This window comes from Eptatretus burgeri, chromosome 8 (genome assembly GCF_056783735.1).
Source record: "Eptatretus burgeri isolate ZD-2024b chromosome 8, Ebu_testis_v1, whole genome shotgun sequence".
In the NCBI taxonomy this organism is placed as follows: domain Eukaryota; kingdom Metazoa; phylum Chordata; class Myxini; order Myxiniformes; family Myxinidae; genus Eptatretus; species Eptatretus burgeri.
The window spans coordinates 96,730,375-96,750,460 of record NC_140968.1 but is presented as its reverse complement, the minus strand read 5'-3'; the positions used below and the strand labels follow the sequence as shown (position 1 = coordinate 96,750,460).

The window sequence follows — 20,086 nt, the reverse complement described above, 5'->3', positions numbered from 1 at the left end:
GCAGAAATGTATAAGGTCTCGCCTTAATTTCTTCCCAAGATCCCAGCACAGGCCTCCTGACGGGATTCTATCCGAGACCCAGTCTTTCCAATCAGCCACGTTAGATTTGGGGAAAGGAAAATGTTTCTGAAGGATGGAGTCTCTGTCTCTGTCTCTGTCTCTGTCTCTGTCTCTGTCTCTGTCTCTGTCTCTGTCTCTGTCTCTGTCTCTGTCTCTGTCTCTGTCTCTGTCTCTGTCTCTGTCTCTGTCTCTGTCTCTGTCTCGCAGCCTTTTGGATGGTGGTTGGATAATTGGTTAAGGACGCAGCTATGCCGCTGATGCAATATATCTATTACCAGTACACTGGTACTCATTTTGCTGACCTCGAAAGGATGACAGGTTGAGTCAACCCCACCTGGTATTAATTCAGCAGCCAACGGGGCTCAAACTCAGGACCTTAGGACCCCTAGTCAGTCACCCTCACCACGAAGTCAACACCAGGCTATGGAGTCACTTATACTCTGAAGAAAGCTGGACAGTGGGCTCAAGGACCTCTCTTATCGACGGGAAGGTCAAGGAGCCATGTCCATAGGCCATTCTGCACCAACGAACACGACACAAGTCTTCACAATCCGAAAATGGCTTCTTGCATCACAAGCCAAAAATATTGACTTTTTTCCGAAACACCTTCATAATTTTTCAAAATTATTTTCTCATATTTATATTAATTTATCTTATAATAAAAGATGAATGGACGAAATAAACGTCGTCCTTCATTATTCTTATTGTACAATCGGAATTTAAATTGGCAAAAAAATAAAGATATTGTTTTAATCGACAAGAATGGTTATTAATTGCACTTATAAAGCACCATCTCTTGATGAGAAGTGGACATTGGTGAAAACTGCTTGACTTTTCACATAAATGAACAGATCTTGGGTGTATAAAATAAATTCTTATGCCAACAAAGAATATATTTTTCTTTTGAGCTCATAACAAGAGCTCTTTCTCACCACCGATTGACTCACTCACTGACTCGTTCACTGCTTCTAAATGGGTGAAAAAGCCCAAAAATATGCATTCTGATGGGATCTGATGAATCCATGCTGAACTTCTCAAGGGTGGTGCAAATGCTGTACTCGTGTGGTTGCATGCAGTTCTCTGCCTGGAACACAGGCATCATCCCAACTGACTGGAAGAGGGGCCTTGTTGTCCCTGTCTGGAAATGGAAGGATGATCGCCAGGAATGCAACAACTACGGAGGAGTGATGCTGCTCTCAGTGCCGGGCAAGGTCTTTTCTCTGATAATTATTGATAAGGTTCGCCACCATCTGTTTGAGCTCCTGCGTCAAGAGCAGTCAGGCTTTACACCAAAGAGGTCAACAATTTACCGTATTCTTGCTCTTCGGGTGCTCACCGAACACAGACGAGAGCTTTGGCAGGGGCCGTTTGCAGTCGATGTTGATTCGCAGTCGGTAAAATAGGAGATGATGAATGATGATATCAAATGTACGATAGGAAGGATGATGAAATGATGTGATTTTATTCCATGAATGACATGATATCCGATAGGGGATGAGATGATATTCCATGAACGATGATTTATTCATTGACGATGACCCATTTATCCATGAACATTTATGTCCATCTATGAACGATGACATTCATAACGATGCACGACATTCATTATCCATGAACATTTATTATCCATGAATGATGCGATTACATTCATTAAGCGATGACATTTATCATTCCATGAATGATGATTATTCCATAGATCACATTATGAGTGACATTCATAACGATGATGACATTTATCCATGTGACATTCCATTGATACTATCCATGAATTCATATTTTTATTAATATCCATGATATTTAATGATTTTTGACGATGATGACATCCAATATCCGGAAACGACATGATGATGACATTATTTTTAATATCCAACATTCGCTAAGATGCGATTATCCATATGAATGACATTCGATGAACGCTAAGATGCATTTATCCATTAATGCACTATTCATGATTTTTTGATTATTTATCGATGACATTTACTATCCTGATAAAACGACATTTATCCATTTAACGATGCACACTATCCATTAACGACATTATCCATGCAACGATGACATGACATCCATCTTGGCCTTCATTTCATCCATGAACGATGCATTATTCATTGCAACGACATTTATTCACGATGCAACGACATTATCCATTGTTCCATTGATATGCGATATCCATCACCCATTATTATTCACAACTATTGATTTATTATCCACAACGACATTACATTATCCATTAAAATCTATGAGACACCATTATCCGAACAACGACATTATCCATGAAATGACATTCATGAACGATGATGATGACATATCCATGGCACCATGATGATGACATTACATTCCATGAACGATGCGACATTCATGATGACATTTATTCATGCTTAACGACATTTGCATTACATTTATAACGATGCATTATTCTGATGAACGATGACATATCATGAAATGATGACATTCATGAATGATGACATGCGATATCTATGAATGTGATGTGTGATATTCCCATGAAATGATGTGACATTCATTAAACGAATGATGATCTATTCATGAATGATGACATTCCATAACGATGATGACATTCATAACGATGACATCTGATGAATGATGATATTCATGAGAATGATGATGACATCCATGGTTTTATTTTTATCTATGATGCATTGACATTCATGAATGATATTATTATCCATGAACGATGATGCACATTATCGACATATACGAACGCAAGATGACATTATCCATGAAACCCGATGATGCCATATTCTATTAAAAACGATGACCTATTCCATGAATGATGCATTTATTCCATAAGCCGTGATGATGTGATATCCATGACCCATTTATGCATCCATGAAACGATGATGACATTCCATGGTAAACGATGACATTCATAACGACATTTTATCCATGAATGATGCATTCTATGAAAATGATGCACATTGATATGGTAACGATGATGACATTTATCCATGATTAATGATGTGTGACATCCATGAACGATGACATGATCTATTTTTAAATGATGATGCATTATCCATGAACGATGACATTTATTCCATGAAAACGATGACATTCATCCAACGCTAATGATGCATCTATATCACAACGATGCGATATCCATGAAATGATGTGACATTATCCATATACGATGATGATTATCCATGGTAACGTGATGTGACATTCCATGAATGATGACATTTACCATGAATGACCCATGAATGATGACATTCATGAATGATGGCATTATCCATGAAACGTGATGACATTCATGAAACGATGACACCCACGAACGATGATGACATCCATGAACGGACTGATCATCCATTCATGAACGATGATTTATATCCATGAATGATGATGCGACATTCCATGAACGATGCGGTCCATGAACGATTGATGACATTCATGACGATTTCATTTTATCATCCATGATGATATTAATATCCATGATGATGCGACATCCATGATGATGATGCATTATCTATGATTTATCTACGATTTTTACTTACTTCATGAACCGCATTGACATTCCATGATGACATGACATTCCATGCAACGATGTGACATTCATGATGATGACATTCATGGCACGTGAAGATGATATCCATGGTCGCTAAGATGCATTATTCATGAATGATTATTCCATGAAACGGCAGATGCATTATTCATGAATGACATCTATGAAATGCATATTCATGAAATGATATTCATGAACGACATTCATGAATGACATTCATGAATGACATCCATGAATTTAACGATATCTGATGAATGACATTCCATGAATGACATCCATAACGGTAACGACATTTATTGATGATGACACCATTAATGCATTTTATCATCCATGGTACCATGATGATCCATGAATGCACCATTGATATCCATAACGATGATTATCCATGACGATGATGACATTCCATGGTATATTTATCTGACGGCACGATGCATTATCCTTAGTGATGCTGACATTCATTAAATGATGCGCATGACATGATTATTCATTCATACGACCGATTATTACATTCATGATGACATTATCCATGATGACATTATTAAATAAAACGACATTTATTATTCTATGATGACATTTATATTCCATGAAACGTGACATTTTTACATTTATCTATTCATGTCGTTAAGATGCATTATCTACGAATGACATTCATGAACAGCATAATATTCATGAATGACATTATTCATGATGACATTTATGATCTGATATCCAGATGATGTGACATTCTATGTAATGACATGTGACATCTATGAATGACATGTGACATTCATGCACGATGGACCACCTATGAATGGAGGACTGTCTATGAATGATGAACGTCTATGAGCGATGACTGGATTGTCCTATGAATGATATCGTGACACTATGAATGATGAGGGACTGTTCATGAAGGATCGATGGACATCGTTTTATGAAATGATGACCGTCTATGAATGATGACCACTATGAATGATGATGCGGATTGTCGAGGAATGATGATGACATCTATGAAATGATGATGACATTCATGAATGATGACATTCCATGAATGAGGGCGACATATTATGAAATGATGATGATCTGTTCCATGAATGATGACCGTTCATGAACAAGATGATGTCTATGTTTTAATGATGGACTGTTTTATACGATGATGACCGAACGATGGTTTATTTAATGAGGATCATGATGAAATGATGACCGATTTCGTCTGAATGATGGACATCGTCTATGGCACAATGATGACTGTCGTTCATGAAATGCGATGATGATGATATTCATGAAATGTGATATTCATGAAATGATGACATCTATTCATTGATGATTATATTATTCATGATGATGACATTCTATGATGATGCATTATTCATAACGCAATGATGCATTATTCCATGAACGATGAGACATTTGGCATAACGATGATATTCATGAAATGCATGATGACATTTATCCATGAACGATTATTCCTACTAAAACGAATGATGACATTCATACGGTTTTATTCGATGACATTCATAACGACATGATGACAGCAGCACGAACGACATGACATGATTCACAACGATCTGATGATATTATCCAATGAACGACATTTATTATCACATGATTACGATGCATTATCCATTAAACCATGCATTATCATTGTCCATAATGATTATTATTCATGAACGACTATTTATTCATGACCCATGATGCATTATCCATGACGACATTTAATATTTACTTGTCATTTGCATTATTTATCTACTTCGATGATGTGACATTTAATGATGACATGACATCAGACAGATGAAGATTTATTATCTATTCATGCATATGCACGATGCATTATTCATGAACGATTGATTTATTATTCATGCCCAGATGGTCCATTTATTCATTTAATGACATTTAATATTCCATCCATGAACGATGACATTCATGAATGACATTTATGCATAAACGACAGATGTTGTCATTCATGGTTTTATGAACCCATGCAAAGATGCATCTATCGAATGATATGTGACACGAATTCCGCACGATGATATATCTATGAATGAGGAGACGAATGAATGACTATGACACTATGAATGAGGAGACGAGGAATGAGGAGGACGCAGGAATGATGGGTGACATTCAGGAATGAGGACTGCTCCTATGAATGAGGGACATCGTCCATGAATGCATGATAGGACCGTTCCATGAATGATGATTGTTTATGGTAAATGAGATGACCGTCTATAGAATGAGGAGATGACCACTGAGGAAGGGGAGATGGGGACAGGAGGAAGGGGAGAGGGACAGCGAGGAAGGGGAGAGGGGGAGCAGCGAGAAGTGGGAGAGGGGAGGAGAGTTGCTAGGAAGGAGAGCGAGGAAGGGGAGAGGGGGAGATGCGAGGGTGGGAGAGGGGGAGAGCGGTAGGGAGGTTCAGAGGGGGAGATGCAGTAGGGAGGGAGAGGGGGAGAGCATTCAGGAAGGTGAGGGGAGAGCGAGGAAGGGGAGAGGGGAGAGCGAGGAAGGGGAGAGGGGAGAGCGGTAGAAAGGGAGAGGGGAGAGCGAGGAAGGGGAGAGGGGGAGAGCAAGGAAGGGGAGAGGGGAGAGCGAGGAAGGGGAGAGGGGGAGAGCGAGGAAGGGGAGGGGGAGAACGATGCCTCAAAAATCAAGTGTAAATTTTTCAAGGAGTAAATGAATTAAATTATTCTGACAATATTTTCCAATTCACTCTTGAACTCGTATTACTCATTGTAATCCTCCCATTGTGTTAATCATTCTTTTAATTCGATCTTTAATTCAATTTATTTTGCCTTCCAAACCCCGGAAATTTGCCCACGGAGAACCCATCCGCATCCACAGAGCTTTCCCGGCCATCTTGCGGGTTAATTATTTCCGTTGCACTCACTTTTGAGCAAAGTGCGAGTTAAAGTTTGTTTGCGACTTGAAGGAATGATTTGTAATTGGATTTTGACCATTCAAGTGTGTGCAATGGTTTCAGCAACAATCTTTAAAGCATCATATTGAGTGCACGTTTTATTTAAAATGTTACATCATGTCTGTCTTCCTCCTCTTCTTCTTCTCCTCCTCCTCCTCTCCCCTTTTTAAGGGTGAGGTCGGATGGCTTCGGCCCTGCCTTTACCATGATAATTGTCAAGGCATAATTGACAAAATGTCAAATTTGACATTGAAAATGACCTTCAAAGTTAAAATCAGAGATGACATCAGTGCCCATCATGTTTGGTAATCCCATACCTTATCGAACTGGCATAGATGCCCCCTATATCAGCATGGAAAAGTGTCCTCACTTATTCTAGAACACTTTTGAATGTTTACGGTGCACTATATTGTTTGTGTTTGACTTCGATACACTCTTGAACAGCTGGACCAAATGAATTGAAAACTGATGGTTGTATTCAGGGGTGCGTGGGAGGGTTTTAGATGGTTAAAAAGTTGGTAGTCCCATGGGTTCAAGGTAAAGGAGTGGGGAGGGCACAATTATCGCTATGTAAATAACACCATCTGGTGGAATTACAAGTCATAATAGAATATGCCAGAGATAAATGTTGTGGAAATTAACCCATCCATAAGGCTGGGTTCTTTGCCAGTTTTTCTAAAACAATTGGCAATTGGCAAACACTATTTAGCCACCATCAACTTCGTGGTAAGAGGAACTGGAATAACTATGGCAGGAAAGGAACCCACATGTCTGTTTGCAAAATGCTGCAGAGCACAGCTCTTTTTGTATTTCACCCTAAAACCAAAAAAGAAAAAATATCATAACATAAGAGACATGTGAGTGATTGGCACGTCTGATAGCCGGGATGTGGCAGCGTGTGTGCAAAGTCAAACTGACAGGAAGCATTTCCAATGGGCAGGATGTACGCACGCAAGTATTGTTGCAAGCAAATCATTTTAGGCAGAAAACTCAAAGCTTGCACTGTCCTATTGTCCTGAACACTGCTTTGTTGTTTGTATCAGAATGGCAACATCTCCTAAAATGGTCTCTTCAAGTGATGGGGGAAAACCTACTTGTTGAGAGCTCTGTGGAATTTAAAGTGGCAGTAGGCCAGCACAAGAGTCCTTCAGCATTCCTGGCTTACAAATGATACTTGCACACACTGCCCTTGTGTCTGATAAGTTTTGTCACTTTGAAATGAATATTTGAGTTTTCTGAGAGCTCAATGATCCACTCACATTTTCTCTCTTTTGGGTCTAAGTGTACAAAAATCATACGACAAGCCCAGAAAGCGATTCGGAGTGCACAACTGTGCAAGACCATTTAACTGGAACTTTAAATACAAACTCCATATTGTATGATCAAATAACTTTCAATGCCACACCCTCCCCACACTCTTTCAACACGATACATCCATCATTCTTGCCTTGCCTTTCCCTCAATGCATATGCCTCATTCAACACTCCCCCTCTCCCTCTCTCCAAAAGGTGTACCTGTTGTGTAGATTGCATCATTTGAGGTTGCACCATTTGACCTCGTCCAGGTTGAGCTCTGTCGGTGAAATGTGACGACACCTCTGCCATAACTTGTGCAGTTACAAGTTGGAGCGCCATCAGCCTTAGAGGACTAAGGGAAGGATTACATAACATTTAAATAACAATGCAATACAACCGCAAGCATCCAGAGCTTTTTCAATTCCAAACAAATCAAACCAAACAAGTTGCAAACAAGGCTTGAAAACAGTGGAAAGTTGACAAAGTCGTACACAGAAATAGTTTCACCATTTCTTAGGTCTACTCATCATACCAGACAAGATGATAATGAAGCATTGTTTTACCCTAAACACAACCTTCCATCACACAAAAAATGCAAAACATAATTAGAAGGGCACTCGGTGGAGCGCATACCTCCTCCACATAATGCCTGATCCACGAGAACATATCGGGCCCAATACATTTTTGAAATATCATGCAACACAGCACTACATCGTTTTAAGCAGTATCTCTCAGTGATGAAGAATCACATTAAAGATTAAATAATTCTCGTATCCAGATTCGGATTCAGATCTTCACCAACATCGAATCAATTCTTTGTCACACACACATGTCCACCAATTTTTTTCTGAATCCGTCCACAACTTTTTGAGATATCATGCTATATATTATTTTAACCCTATCTCTCAATGGTGAAAATCACTTTAAAAATTCTAGTAGTCGTATCCGCATCTTCACCAAAATCGAATCAGTTTTTTTTCGTCACACAACGAACCTGTCTACAAAATTTCATCTGGATCTGGACACAACTTTTTGAGATCTCCTGTACACAGACAAACAGACAAACAACCAAACAGACAGAAAGGGGGTGAAAACATAACGTCCTTCACCTTCGGTGGTGGAGGTAATCATGAGGAAGATAGCCTGATGGAATCCTTAAGTTCTATAATGTTAAAGGATGTCAAAGTGGCATCAACCAATTACATTTCCCTTTATCAGCCATGCTTGACTCAGATGATGCCTTCTCTCAATCTGTAACACTTTCTGCAACAAAAATAGTCAAGTCTCCAAAAACACGATTATTATAGCACCTATTGTTTTGCCATTGTATTTGTACATAAAATCATTAACCTTATTGCAAATCCAACAATCTGTCATCACTTCACGGTTGTCCTTACCCACAATCTTAGTGAGACAATGCATGGTCACAAAACTATTACAAATTCCCTGGAAGTGAATTTGAAATTATTTTGTGACCCATCAACATATGCAAAAACTAGAACAGTACTTGGTAGAGTGCATATATCCACCAGGCTGAACAGTTTACGATTTATATCCCATTGGTCGGCTGGATCTGCATCTGCATCCGGACCTTAACCAAAATATACGTCTTGTTCTTGTCACCAACCCAACTCATCCACTAAATTTCACCCAAATCCGTCCACAACTTTTTGAGATATCATGCTATATATCAGTTTTGGACCTATCTCTCAATGGTGAAGAATCACTTTAAAAAAAAAATCACTCAGATCCAGATCATCACCAAAGTCAAATCAATTCGTCCTTGTCACACACCCAACCGGTCCACAAAATCTCGTCCAAATCCGTCCAACACTTGAGATATTCTGCTCACAGACAATCATACAAACAGGGGTGAAAACACAACCTCCGTCCACATTCGGTGGCGGAGGTAGCAAGTCATACTTCTCTCCAGAAGTGGCAGCCTCAACATCCTTCGCAAAATGTATCATCATAGGAGAGCCCGGAGGATACTCAAATTGGTTCAGTTTCTCCTTCGCATAGATAGCCGATGCTGGGTTATTGTAACGGACATAACCAAGTCCTGAAAAGAAGGTCAGGAGATTTGTGTTTATTATGTTTGCATACACAGATTCCAACCCGTGGTCCAATTTCAAACAAGCAAAGAGCAACTCCAACCAACAGAGTTTTATCATCAATAGTAGTCAAAAAAAATTAAAGTACATCATGAAGTGCTTTAAGATGCCTTACTGCAGCTATTGATGACGTCCTTCTGGGCATCACAGAAATCCAGTCCAGGGATTAGTCCGAAAAGTGCGGTGAGCTGCTCTCTTGTGATGCATGGATCCATGGTCACAGAGAGCCATCGCGAGAAATCCAACGAGTCATCAGATGTCAGGTTGGACAATGGCGGGCCTGGATGGCAACCAAAATCATCTGCAAATAAAATTTACAAAATGGCCTGGGAATGGTATTGTAAAAGCAACACAAATTAAAGAGGGAACAAATGCAATAATGGCCATACCAAAAACACATGCAACATTATTAAAATGCCTATTGCACAAGAAATCTCTCTGCAGTGTAATACCAGTACCCAACTGTTTTAAAGGGTGCTAAAGGAGCAAAAGATAACAAACTAACACCTGTAAATTGAGTCGTTTGGAACAAATAAATGTCATTAAAAAACAACAGCTCGATGAACGATGAACGAGGTTTACTGTGTTCCAACTGTAAGAAAAGCCACCGCAGTCACGAGTCGATTCTACATTTCGCTTGTTCTTGCCAAAATGACCAAACTACTGCGACTCCACTTTTCACTTATTGTGCAAACCTTAAAGGTCCCCTGACATGCAAAAGTACATAAATTTCATTTCTATATGTCCTCGAGGAGTTTTTCATTGTGATTTCAGATCTGACTGTTTTTTCACAATACTCATTCTGTAAAATGTAAAATTAAAAAACAAACCTCTTCAGGAACGCCCCTAAAAATTCTCCTGAAAGGGGCGTAACCCACATGACGTCAACCACAGGATTACAAAGGCTGAACGTAAATTAATCAGGTTGGTGGTCGACGTGATTGTATTGGCTTCCTGTGTGTTTCCACATTCGATTGATCGACTCAATCGCTTTGTTCATTTCTGCTCTAAAAAAAAATCGAACATTTGGTTTTGAATAATGGATGGCATGGACTTTCACTTGTCTGGTAATGACAGTGAGTGTGAGAGAAATGAAGGATTTTGGTCTGAATCACATGGAGAATTGTGGGATAACGTAGTCGCGGGAGGTGAAGTTCAGGCAGCTGGAAAGTGAATACGGCTTTAGCAGTTCGAGCCCGAAGCAGGACAAACAGAGGAAAATGGCGATGAAATTCCTGGAGTTCATGATGATCGGGAGGACATCGAAGGAAGACTTGGCAATAACAACTGGTTTGAGTAAATCCTATTCGTAATTCAATAATGTAAATTCGACTTGCATACTGCTCGATATCAGAAATATTTTAGTTAGGTGACGTGAACAGCGCAGCGCAGCGGACATGTTTCTCTGCGGCGAATTAATCACAAACAAGGCCGGCGCATGTCATCGGCCGTATCTCTCCGCGCATAAAACGAAGCAATCTCGTTGTCCGGATACGATGAAAACTTGTGTGCAGAACACCCCTTGCGATACAATTGTCTCGAGTAGTCCGATAAATCTGATGTTCTGTTGTATTTTTATTTATTTCATTCCTACTGTCGTCATGTAGCGCCAGTAGAAAACAATGAAGATCAGAGAATAATAAAATAAAGCTACAGCACGTCAGATTTATCGGCCGAGTCAGACGGACGACGGATTTATCGGACTAGTCTAGACTCTAGAGTTGACAAGTAACTTGTATTAGCATGCACACAATGTATAAGTCAACGCGTAAGAGTCCCGAGGCTATGAGGCCATGTAATAGGACAGATAAATTTGTCTTTCATAGTTGTGCCAACATTTTTTCCCTTTTCTTATATTGCAGCATTTTGGCTAAATGTTAATGAATAGCAAGCCAATGGAAGCAGTACCTTCAGTTTAGAATAAACCCATGTATGTCGAGCGCAGCCATACCTGGCTTGCATGTATGTGGAATCGTACCTATCCCAGCAGGCTGGTTTCAACAAACAATTCAATAAGCTGCAAAATGTGGGTGCAGGTTTTTCACATTGTTTGATTTTAAAATGATCTCCTTGTGCCTTGAAATGATGCAATATTAATCGTTAGTATTTTACTTGTATGTCCCTGTAAGATTTTATCTTGCCAAAACGAAGTTTTTGCAAGATCTGTTGCTTGGTAAGTTTTTTTTTGTTTGTTTGTCTGTAATCATTGGATTTTTCACCTTTATATCACTCTGTAGAGCACAATTCTCATCGGAAACTCTTGTGGGTACACATATCGTAGTATTATTACAATACCCTTCAACACACAAAAAGGTCAAGGTCAAAGGTCAAGGTCACTTTGCGGTAAATCATGGAGGTCGACGAAACCCATATTTTTTGAGTAATTTTAATCGAATCATCTCCAAACTTTATGGGAATGTAGTATATGATCTGGCGCTCAGCTGATTAGTTTTTGGTGGCGATTGGCCTTGACCTTCATGGTTAGCACCTGAGGTCAAACATATTTGACCCCAAAGTCAAATTTTCAAGTTTTAGGAACCATATCATGTAGTACCTCAAATTGAACACCTCAATGAGTGCTTTCTAGATATGTCAAGCTTGAGACATTATGACGTCATTTGGTGACGTTATGAGGCAAACGCATATTTTTCATGGTTACTCTGTAGAACGATTCTCATCGGAATCTCTCGTAGGCAGATATTCCTCAGGGAGTCGCTCCTGGTGGATAGCAGCTCTGTTCACCTCAGTGTGACCTTAAAGAAGTCACACGTGGTCAACTTTTGGAAAGGTTTTTTTTATTTTTAATGGAAAGGTTCAACAAAAAATTTTATATCTTGTGAACTGTCTTCGAAGTGGGCGCTGCAAATGATGCTCATGTCGCTGGGGCCTTTCCAGTTTTCCCTCGTCAACTTCACTTTAGATGTCCATATTCTCCGACGAGTATCATCTTTCGGGAATACATGAAGGCGAACACTGTCTTTGCTTGTATTGCTGCATCCTGCTACGATACATCTTGCAGGCATTTTCGAAAGTACGGGTAGAACTCTTTAAAACTTTCGCGAAACAATCACTGGAATTAAGACAATCACAGAGATTGCACTAACATGTGCAAAATGCATTTGTACGTACTGTATAAGGCGCGCGACATCTAGACTCTCGAGTCAATCCACTCTGTGCGAGTTACTGTATGTGACGTCACACTGCGATTCGCTGAAGTCCATTTTTGTAAGGGGCGGGGCAAAGCAAGTTGTGAATAGCTCCAGAAATGATCTAAATATTGGTCTAATTATCCCATTTTTGATTAAAAAAACGGATGATTTCTTCACTTGGAAGGTCAAGTTAATATATAAATAAGTTTATTTTGCATTTCAGGGGACCTTTTAAATGAGCATTGATAGAATTGCCACACAGCTCCGAGTGGTCGTTTGCAATGCCCCACAGAAAGAGCTCCCAGAATTGAAGACAGCAGATACCCCTCTTCACTTTCCAAATGGTTAAATTTCAAGCTTAATTGCACCAATGAGATGAAGGAGCAACACAAACTCGATTAATTAAACAATTACGAGAGTGGTCTATGGCACACCATTGCAAATCACCACAGTTCCCACCAAAAGCAAAATTTAAATATGGTAAAAAGTTCCACCAGGAATGACCCAATGTCAAATTTGGAGACAAAAAAAAAAAACCATCCTCTTTTGACCCGGACTGTGACCGTCACACCCACTCCTTGGGGATAGATATATATATATATATACATACATATATATATATATATATATATATACATATATATATATATACATATACATATACATATATACATACATACATACATACATATATATATATATATATATATACATACATATATATATATATATATATATATACATATATATATATATACATATACATATACATATATACATACATACATACATACATATTGGATTTGTAAAGCTATCACACTCAACATTCAGGTCCTTTAGCTCAGTTATATCGGTAAGTATATTTTGCCAGTTAGGGTCCCGACCCTGGTCTAATGGATAATTAAATGTTCCTGCACTGTGAAGTTGTTTTAATAGTTAGATTTTCTTTTAGTTATTTTTTACACCAGCAACTACATCATCGACTACCGCCGACCGCACCGCATCGTCCTCGCTTCACTCCTGTCACCACGCGGTCTGAGGAGAGGCCGTAGGCGGAGCCACAAACCCCGCCCCCCGCGGTGGAGACTCCGCCCAAGGGAGGGAGTGCCCCACCCTCCACGCGTCTGTCCAATCGGGAGCGGACGAGGAGTCACATGGGGACTCCGGTCCAATGGGAGGGCGAGTGCGGAGGAGAGAAGGTTCGTTGAGCGGGAGGGGGAGAGAAGGTGTGTTCTGAGGAGGGGAAGGTGGTTCCTGAGTCAGCTGGGTTTTTTCCTACGGATGAGGAGTTTTAAAAGAGCGTACACGAAAGCGCAGTTCTGAGGAGATTCGTCGTCGTTCGTTCCCTGCTTGTTTCTCCCGTTTTTCTTCTCTGCCCGGCCCATCACCTTGGCTTCTGGGGTGACCTCGTCCCGGCCCCAGAGCTTCGCGTCGTCGCCTTCTGCCTGGCTGGGACGGCGACACCAGTCTCACGACCAGGGGACGTCCAGCTGCGCGCTAGTGGCAAGGTAGCCAGCTACCCTGACCCTCAGCCCGACTGTCCTCCGGGCTGGAGGTCCCATTAAAGACCCAGGGGGTCCATTTCTGGCTGGGTCTGCGTGTGTCTGTTTGTGGTGCCAGTCTTGTGAGTAGTAAAACTGTATAAGTGCCTGTGCTGTATTTTATTTGCCTTGCTTTTTGTTCAGTATAAATCTTCCCTTGCGTGCTCCCCAACAATTCCCTCATTATTTGTAAAATAAACCCCATTCGTGAAATGTACTCAGCTCGTTGTTTCGTTTCCTTCATTCGCTGAGCGTGTCGTGCATGTGAGGGATGAGTGGACCATTGCCAGGGTCCCAAAATAATCGGGCCAGCGGAATTCGGCGATATCACCACTCGGCTACGCACACGGGACGGGCCGCTTAAGCGGCTCGCTTCCGTACGAATTCCGCCGAGGGTGAAGTATCCCGGTAGCTGGATCACGTGGGTACTTAGGTAAGTTGAAGTTGGGAATTAACCCTACCCCACGTGATCTCCCCATTGACATATTTCGGTCATAAAACTACCAGGACCCGTCGACCCGGGTTTACCCGGGCCGCGATCTGTAAATTCCGGACGATCAAGCCGAGACGGCCCCACTGCTTCATCAAGGGTCGTGCTCGTGGCAATGCGCCGGCGGGAAACCTCAAAAATATATTGTTACGGCTGTGGAAATTTGCAATACACCAGCAAGGTCCTCAGGTGAGATATATCGATATGTTCATGTGTAGTTAGTCCACACCCGTTGTTTGGAGGGAATATGTGTGATTCATCCGGGCTGCGACGCTTTGAGTTAGCCATTTTTCTTTACCTGTCATTATTTTGGAACAACCACGCCATCTCAACAACTACGCCATCTCAACAACCACAACGCCACTAAAGGAGCAACGAAACCATCCCCACCCCAATTTCTCCTCCGGTAAACAAGTTTGCCGGTTGGAAACCAGCCCCACCCCAATTTCTCCTCCGATAAACAAGTTTGACGGTTGGAAACCAACTCCCGCCACAATTTCTCTGAAATGTTCCTCCCCCCACCCACGCGCAGTGAAGGGCGAGGCAGGCGCAGGATAAATAAAAGGGCAAGAGGAGCGCCTGGAAAAGCGCGCGGATAGCAGAGACTTGGGGCAGTCGTGTGGAAGTCTTGGTCGTCGTGGTCTTGGTCCAAGTCCGTCATGGTTCAAGTCTTCGTCGTAGACAGACTTGGGGCAGTCGGGTGGAAGTCTTGTCCTCGTGGTCGTGGGGAGGAGGAGTCACGACCTGCCCACCATTGCAACGCCCGAGATCAGGCGCGGCTACGCTAGTTGCCGTGGGGACGAGACGTCGCGACCTGCGCACCGTCACACCACGTGGGTGCGGGTAAGACCCTTTGGTCTCATGGGCCTTTTCGGTCATCCACGGCTCACGACCATAAAGGTCTACGGACCCCATCTACCCCCTTGCCTGTGAGGGAGGTCTTTCTTTGTTTTTGTATGCATGCTGTGGCACCGTGTTCTGCCAAGTAGAAACTGTGCAAGTGCTTGTAAATAATAATTATGGTCGGTCGTATTGCTTTTGCATTCTATTTGTTGCTTGTATATTGCATGACTGCCTTGCTTGTGTTGTGTGTGTAATTGAAATAAATGTGCTTGTGTGAAACGTATCCCGTTCGTTGCGCCCTTTCCCCATTGGAAGTGCCATCTTGTATCGTGGAATGAGTAGTGGGTTTTTAACGCCCGGTAAACAGAATCACAACCGTCGAGGTCGGCGATAACACCGCTCGGTTATCACTGTAGCACGGAACGGACCGCTTAAGCGGTTCGTGTCCTCGGCCGACCTGCGGCGAGATACGATCGCCCGGTCAACCACTCGCGCAGGAACTTAGGTAGGTCGAATTCGGCGTGCAACCCTATCCTGCGCGGGTGGGCAATTGGCACGATCGTGGTGAGGTTGAACCCCCACCCGTGACTTGCTCCTGGCGGTAGTTCCAGGAGTGTCACGACTGAATTGTCCGTCCGGTGGGCGACGCGGCTGCCATTAGAGGTACGCGGCCGATCGCACGCCGGGCGGGCGAAATTCGCAACACTGGTGTCAGGAGTGGGATTCGAATCCACCCCGTCTCCAACTAAATTCACGGGAATCGGTTCAGGGGTGAGTGGAGCGACCCCCGATAGCCACCAAACACAAGCAGTGAAATTAAATTTTACGGGATAAGATGGAGTCTCAAGGCGAGCGGGAGCCGGGGGTATTCGAGATGGATGTAGAATTGGTAGAATCCATGGCCCAGGACGAAATCCCCGAGCAGGAAATGTTTATTGTGCAGGAACAGTTTCTCCCCCCACAAACGGACCCAGAACCTGAAATGGGTGTGGCAACGGCCGCGGTGTATGACACTTCCCCTCCCTCTCTCCGCCAAAACCGCCCGTTCCTTGCCGAATCGGCTCAGCCGAGCGCACCCGACATGGCCCAGCGATGCGCCATGCTGGTGAGAATGAACGCGATTATGCAACAAATGCAAAACGAAATGAAGGCGAATTTAAAAGAAAACGCAAAGGAAATAAAGGAAGAATTGAAGGAAGAAATAAAAAACAGCATGGAGGCAAATATGCAAATACTGCGGGGTGAAATGCAGCGCGTGGGGCGATGCCTGCAGGCGGGCATAATGGAGGCGCCACGTGTGGGAGCGAACCAGCTTGGGGGGGAGTGCAACGGCTGTCTGGCCCGCAATGGAGGTGGGTGAGGAGAAATTAATACGGGGGACGTGTAGGACGAGACACGTGGAGGTAACAACGATGGAAACATTAACGGTGACACAGAGGGAAAAATTAAATGGGTGACTGAGACGTGTGTAAAACACGTAGAGACGACGGAGATAATGGGCGAGATAAAAGAAATAACAGAGACATGGGAGGGAGAAACTGTAGAGGAGAGACTACACGATGAAGACGGGGTTAAGGACGAGCGCACACACACACACACACACACACACACACACACACACACACACACACACACACACACACACACACACACACACACACACACACACACACACACACACACACACACACACACACACACACGTAGTGGAGGATAAAGGGGGCAAGCTCGTGGAACGTGTTGGGACCCGGTGCAAGCAGCTGGATAGCCTCCTTTGGGAACGGAGGGAGACGCTATGCTCCCTTGAAGCGAGTCACGACCAAGAAGGTCCGGTCGAGCATTGCGAGGTTGAGGGGGTGAGTGCTGTGGACGAGTGCACGGGGAGCTTGGGGGGTATGAAGGCCCCGGAAACCCTTGGGGTGGCACAAATCCCCAGTGTGGTTACGAGTGTGATCGCGGTGTGTGTGGCGTCGAGGTGGTGTTTACAAGTGTGGCGAAATGTGTGTTGCAACGCGCACATAGTGTGGGTGCAAGGGCGTGTGTGAGAGCGACCGGGTGGGTGAGAGAGACCCCGTGTGTGGATGAGACCCCGTGTATGGATGAGACCCCGTGTATGGATGAGACCCCGTGTATGGATGAGACCCCGTGTATGGATGAGACCCCGTGTATGGATGAGACCCCGTGTATGGATGAGACCCCGGGTATGGATGAGACCCCGGGTATGGATGAGACCCCGGGTATGAGTGACACCCCGTGTGGGAGTGAAACCCCGCGTGTGAGTGGTGTGGTGGCAAGTGTGCCGAAGTGCGTGCCTCCCAGCACGCCGTGTGTGGATGAAACACCCTGTGTAAGTGAAAGGCCGTGTATGAGTGGAACCACATGTGCGAGTGAAAGGGCATGCGTGAGTGAACGGCCGTGTGCGAGAGGAAGCGTGTGTGAGGTCGCTGTATGTGAGGGAGATGGTGGCTGGCATGCGGGAACACGCAACCACGTGCCTGTGTGTGACCGCCATCTCGAGGTGTGTGAGCCTCGTGGCATGTGGGAGTTTGTGCGCGAGAGTGCGACGACGACGAAGCCCGACAGTGGACAAAGGCCGAGTAGCGGCCGTAGCTGGATTGGGGACCGTGCCGGGTTTGCCCAGCAGCGAGCGCGAGGTTCGTGCCGTGCTTCGCACGAGGCCGCCACGTGCGCGCTTGCGGGAGTGAAACCCGGTCCGTAAACGCCAGCGGTGGATGTTGCCGATCCCGCGGACGGACAAAGGTTAGGCTGGATTACGGATTTGGACCGGATGGGTTCTCCACGCGAGCGTGTGTGAAGCTTCAACAGGCAGAGCACATGTGTTTGCGTGGGGAACCCCTCGAAACGCGAGGCTTGTTTTTTTTGAATGCGCAGGGTGACGTCATGGCTGCACGTGGGGTTGGAATCCGGCAGGAGGGTGAATCCCTGCCGGATGGTACCCTCCAAGAGGGACGAGGTAAGTGAACAGGTGCCATTACGTCACGGGCAAGCTGCAAGGTGCGCGAGCTGCGAGTTGCCGCGCTGGTGCTGCGCAATTTAAAAAACAAAAAAAGGCAAGCCTCGCTTTCGGGTGAACAGGATTCCCAGGCAAGGGGTGGAAGATCCCCTTGGCTGGGCACAGGATACACCTAGTTAGGGGGATGGGTTAGTGATAGCGAGACCGGCTTCATGGGGCAGGGGTAAGTCATCATGGGGCCCGTGGAATGGATTAGTTGGAGGGATTGTAGTTCAGATTTAGGTTGGGAAATGGATTTATGGATTATTTGGAGACAGTGACAGACTGAGTGTGCAGAGGGGACGTAGCTTAGCTACGTAGAGTAAAAGACGTAGAGTAAAAGGAACGTGCTATAGTTTAAGGGACGACGTGGGAGCACGAGGTAGTTAGGGGATTTAGTGAGCAGGATGGCAGAATCAGCGATGTGCGAGTTGAGAAGGGTGGAAAGGAAAAGGTACATGTTGAGTGAGTGAGGCCAGCGGGTCTGAGTGCATGAAGTGATTGTGGAATGCATGGTGCGATGAGTGATTGGAGGGAGCAGGGGTTTCCTTATTTTTTGGAGTCGGAGGCTACCATTAAAAAGTAGCAGGTTACCATCATCGCAAGCGAAGCGAGCGCAGCTGTATGGCATTGGTCCAGGGCCCTAGGTGGGCCCTGGAAGCCGGAGGATCCTAGATGGCTGGACAGGCATTCTAGCATGATTTCTGACTTGAAATAGTTCTCATATTATCATGCTGTTCGGGTGGAAAACTCCACAAAAACAGGTGGTTAGGCCTATACTGGACGTGGTTGCATTAACATACTGACTGACTGACTGGTTGACTGAAATTCAGCGATACTGTATAGTTAGTTCAAGCAGCTTTTAAACAGGGTTAATTAATTTAAGACCATGGTTTAGGGCACAACAAGGTGTCTGGAAGATGGAGTATCTAAGCACTTTAAAAGAGAGGCATTTTAGCAACATTTGAGCCATACCTTAGTTCTTAATAGGGAGATGATACTGCACATGGTGGAGTACAGTGAGCAATCTGAAGTAAGTGTGTTACATAATAATAGTGTAGATGAACTAACATTCATTAAGGAAACCATATTCCATTTCACTTCTGTGAGTGTTCGGGGTTTGCTGTGTGAATGCTGTGAGCACAAAGGATTAGATTATTATAATAATGTTGGGTAAAAT

At 43.6% G+C, this 20,086-nt stretch overlaps 1 protein-coding gene across 2 annotated transcripts in view; it reads right to left on the bottom strand.

Annotated features, from left to right (window-relative positions):
* The window catches only part of LOC147022336 (RNA-binding protein 45-like), a 48,822-nt gene that overhangs the window by 12,329 nt on the left and 16,407 nt on the right, over positions 1-20,086 (bottom strand). The window contains exons 5-7 of one of the 2 annotated variants that reach the window (XM_085893106.1): positions 9,986-10,150; positions 9,680-9,818; positions 7,976-8,108 (exon numbers count right to left, since the gene is read on the bottom strand). In XM_085893106.1, the coding sequence (XP_085749232.1) occupies positions 7,976-8,108; positions 9,680-9,818; positions 9,986-10,150 (437 nt within the window). Of the gene's footprint in view, positions 1-7,975; positions 8,109-9,679; positions 9,819-9,985; positions 10,172-20,086 lie in introns of both variants that reach the window. The other variant, XM_085893105.1, reaches the window with a different exon arrangement.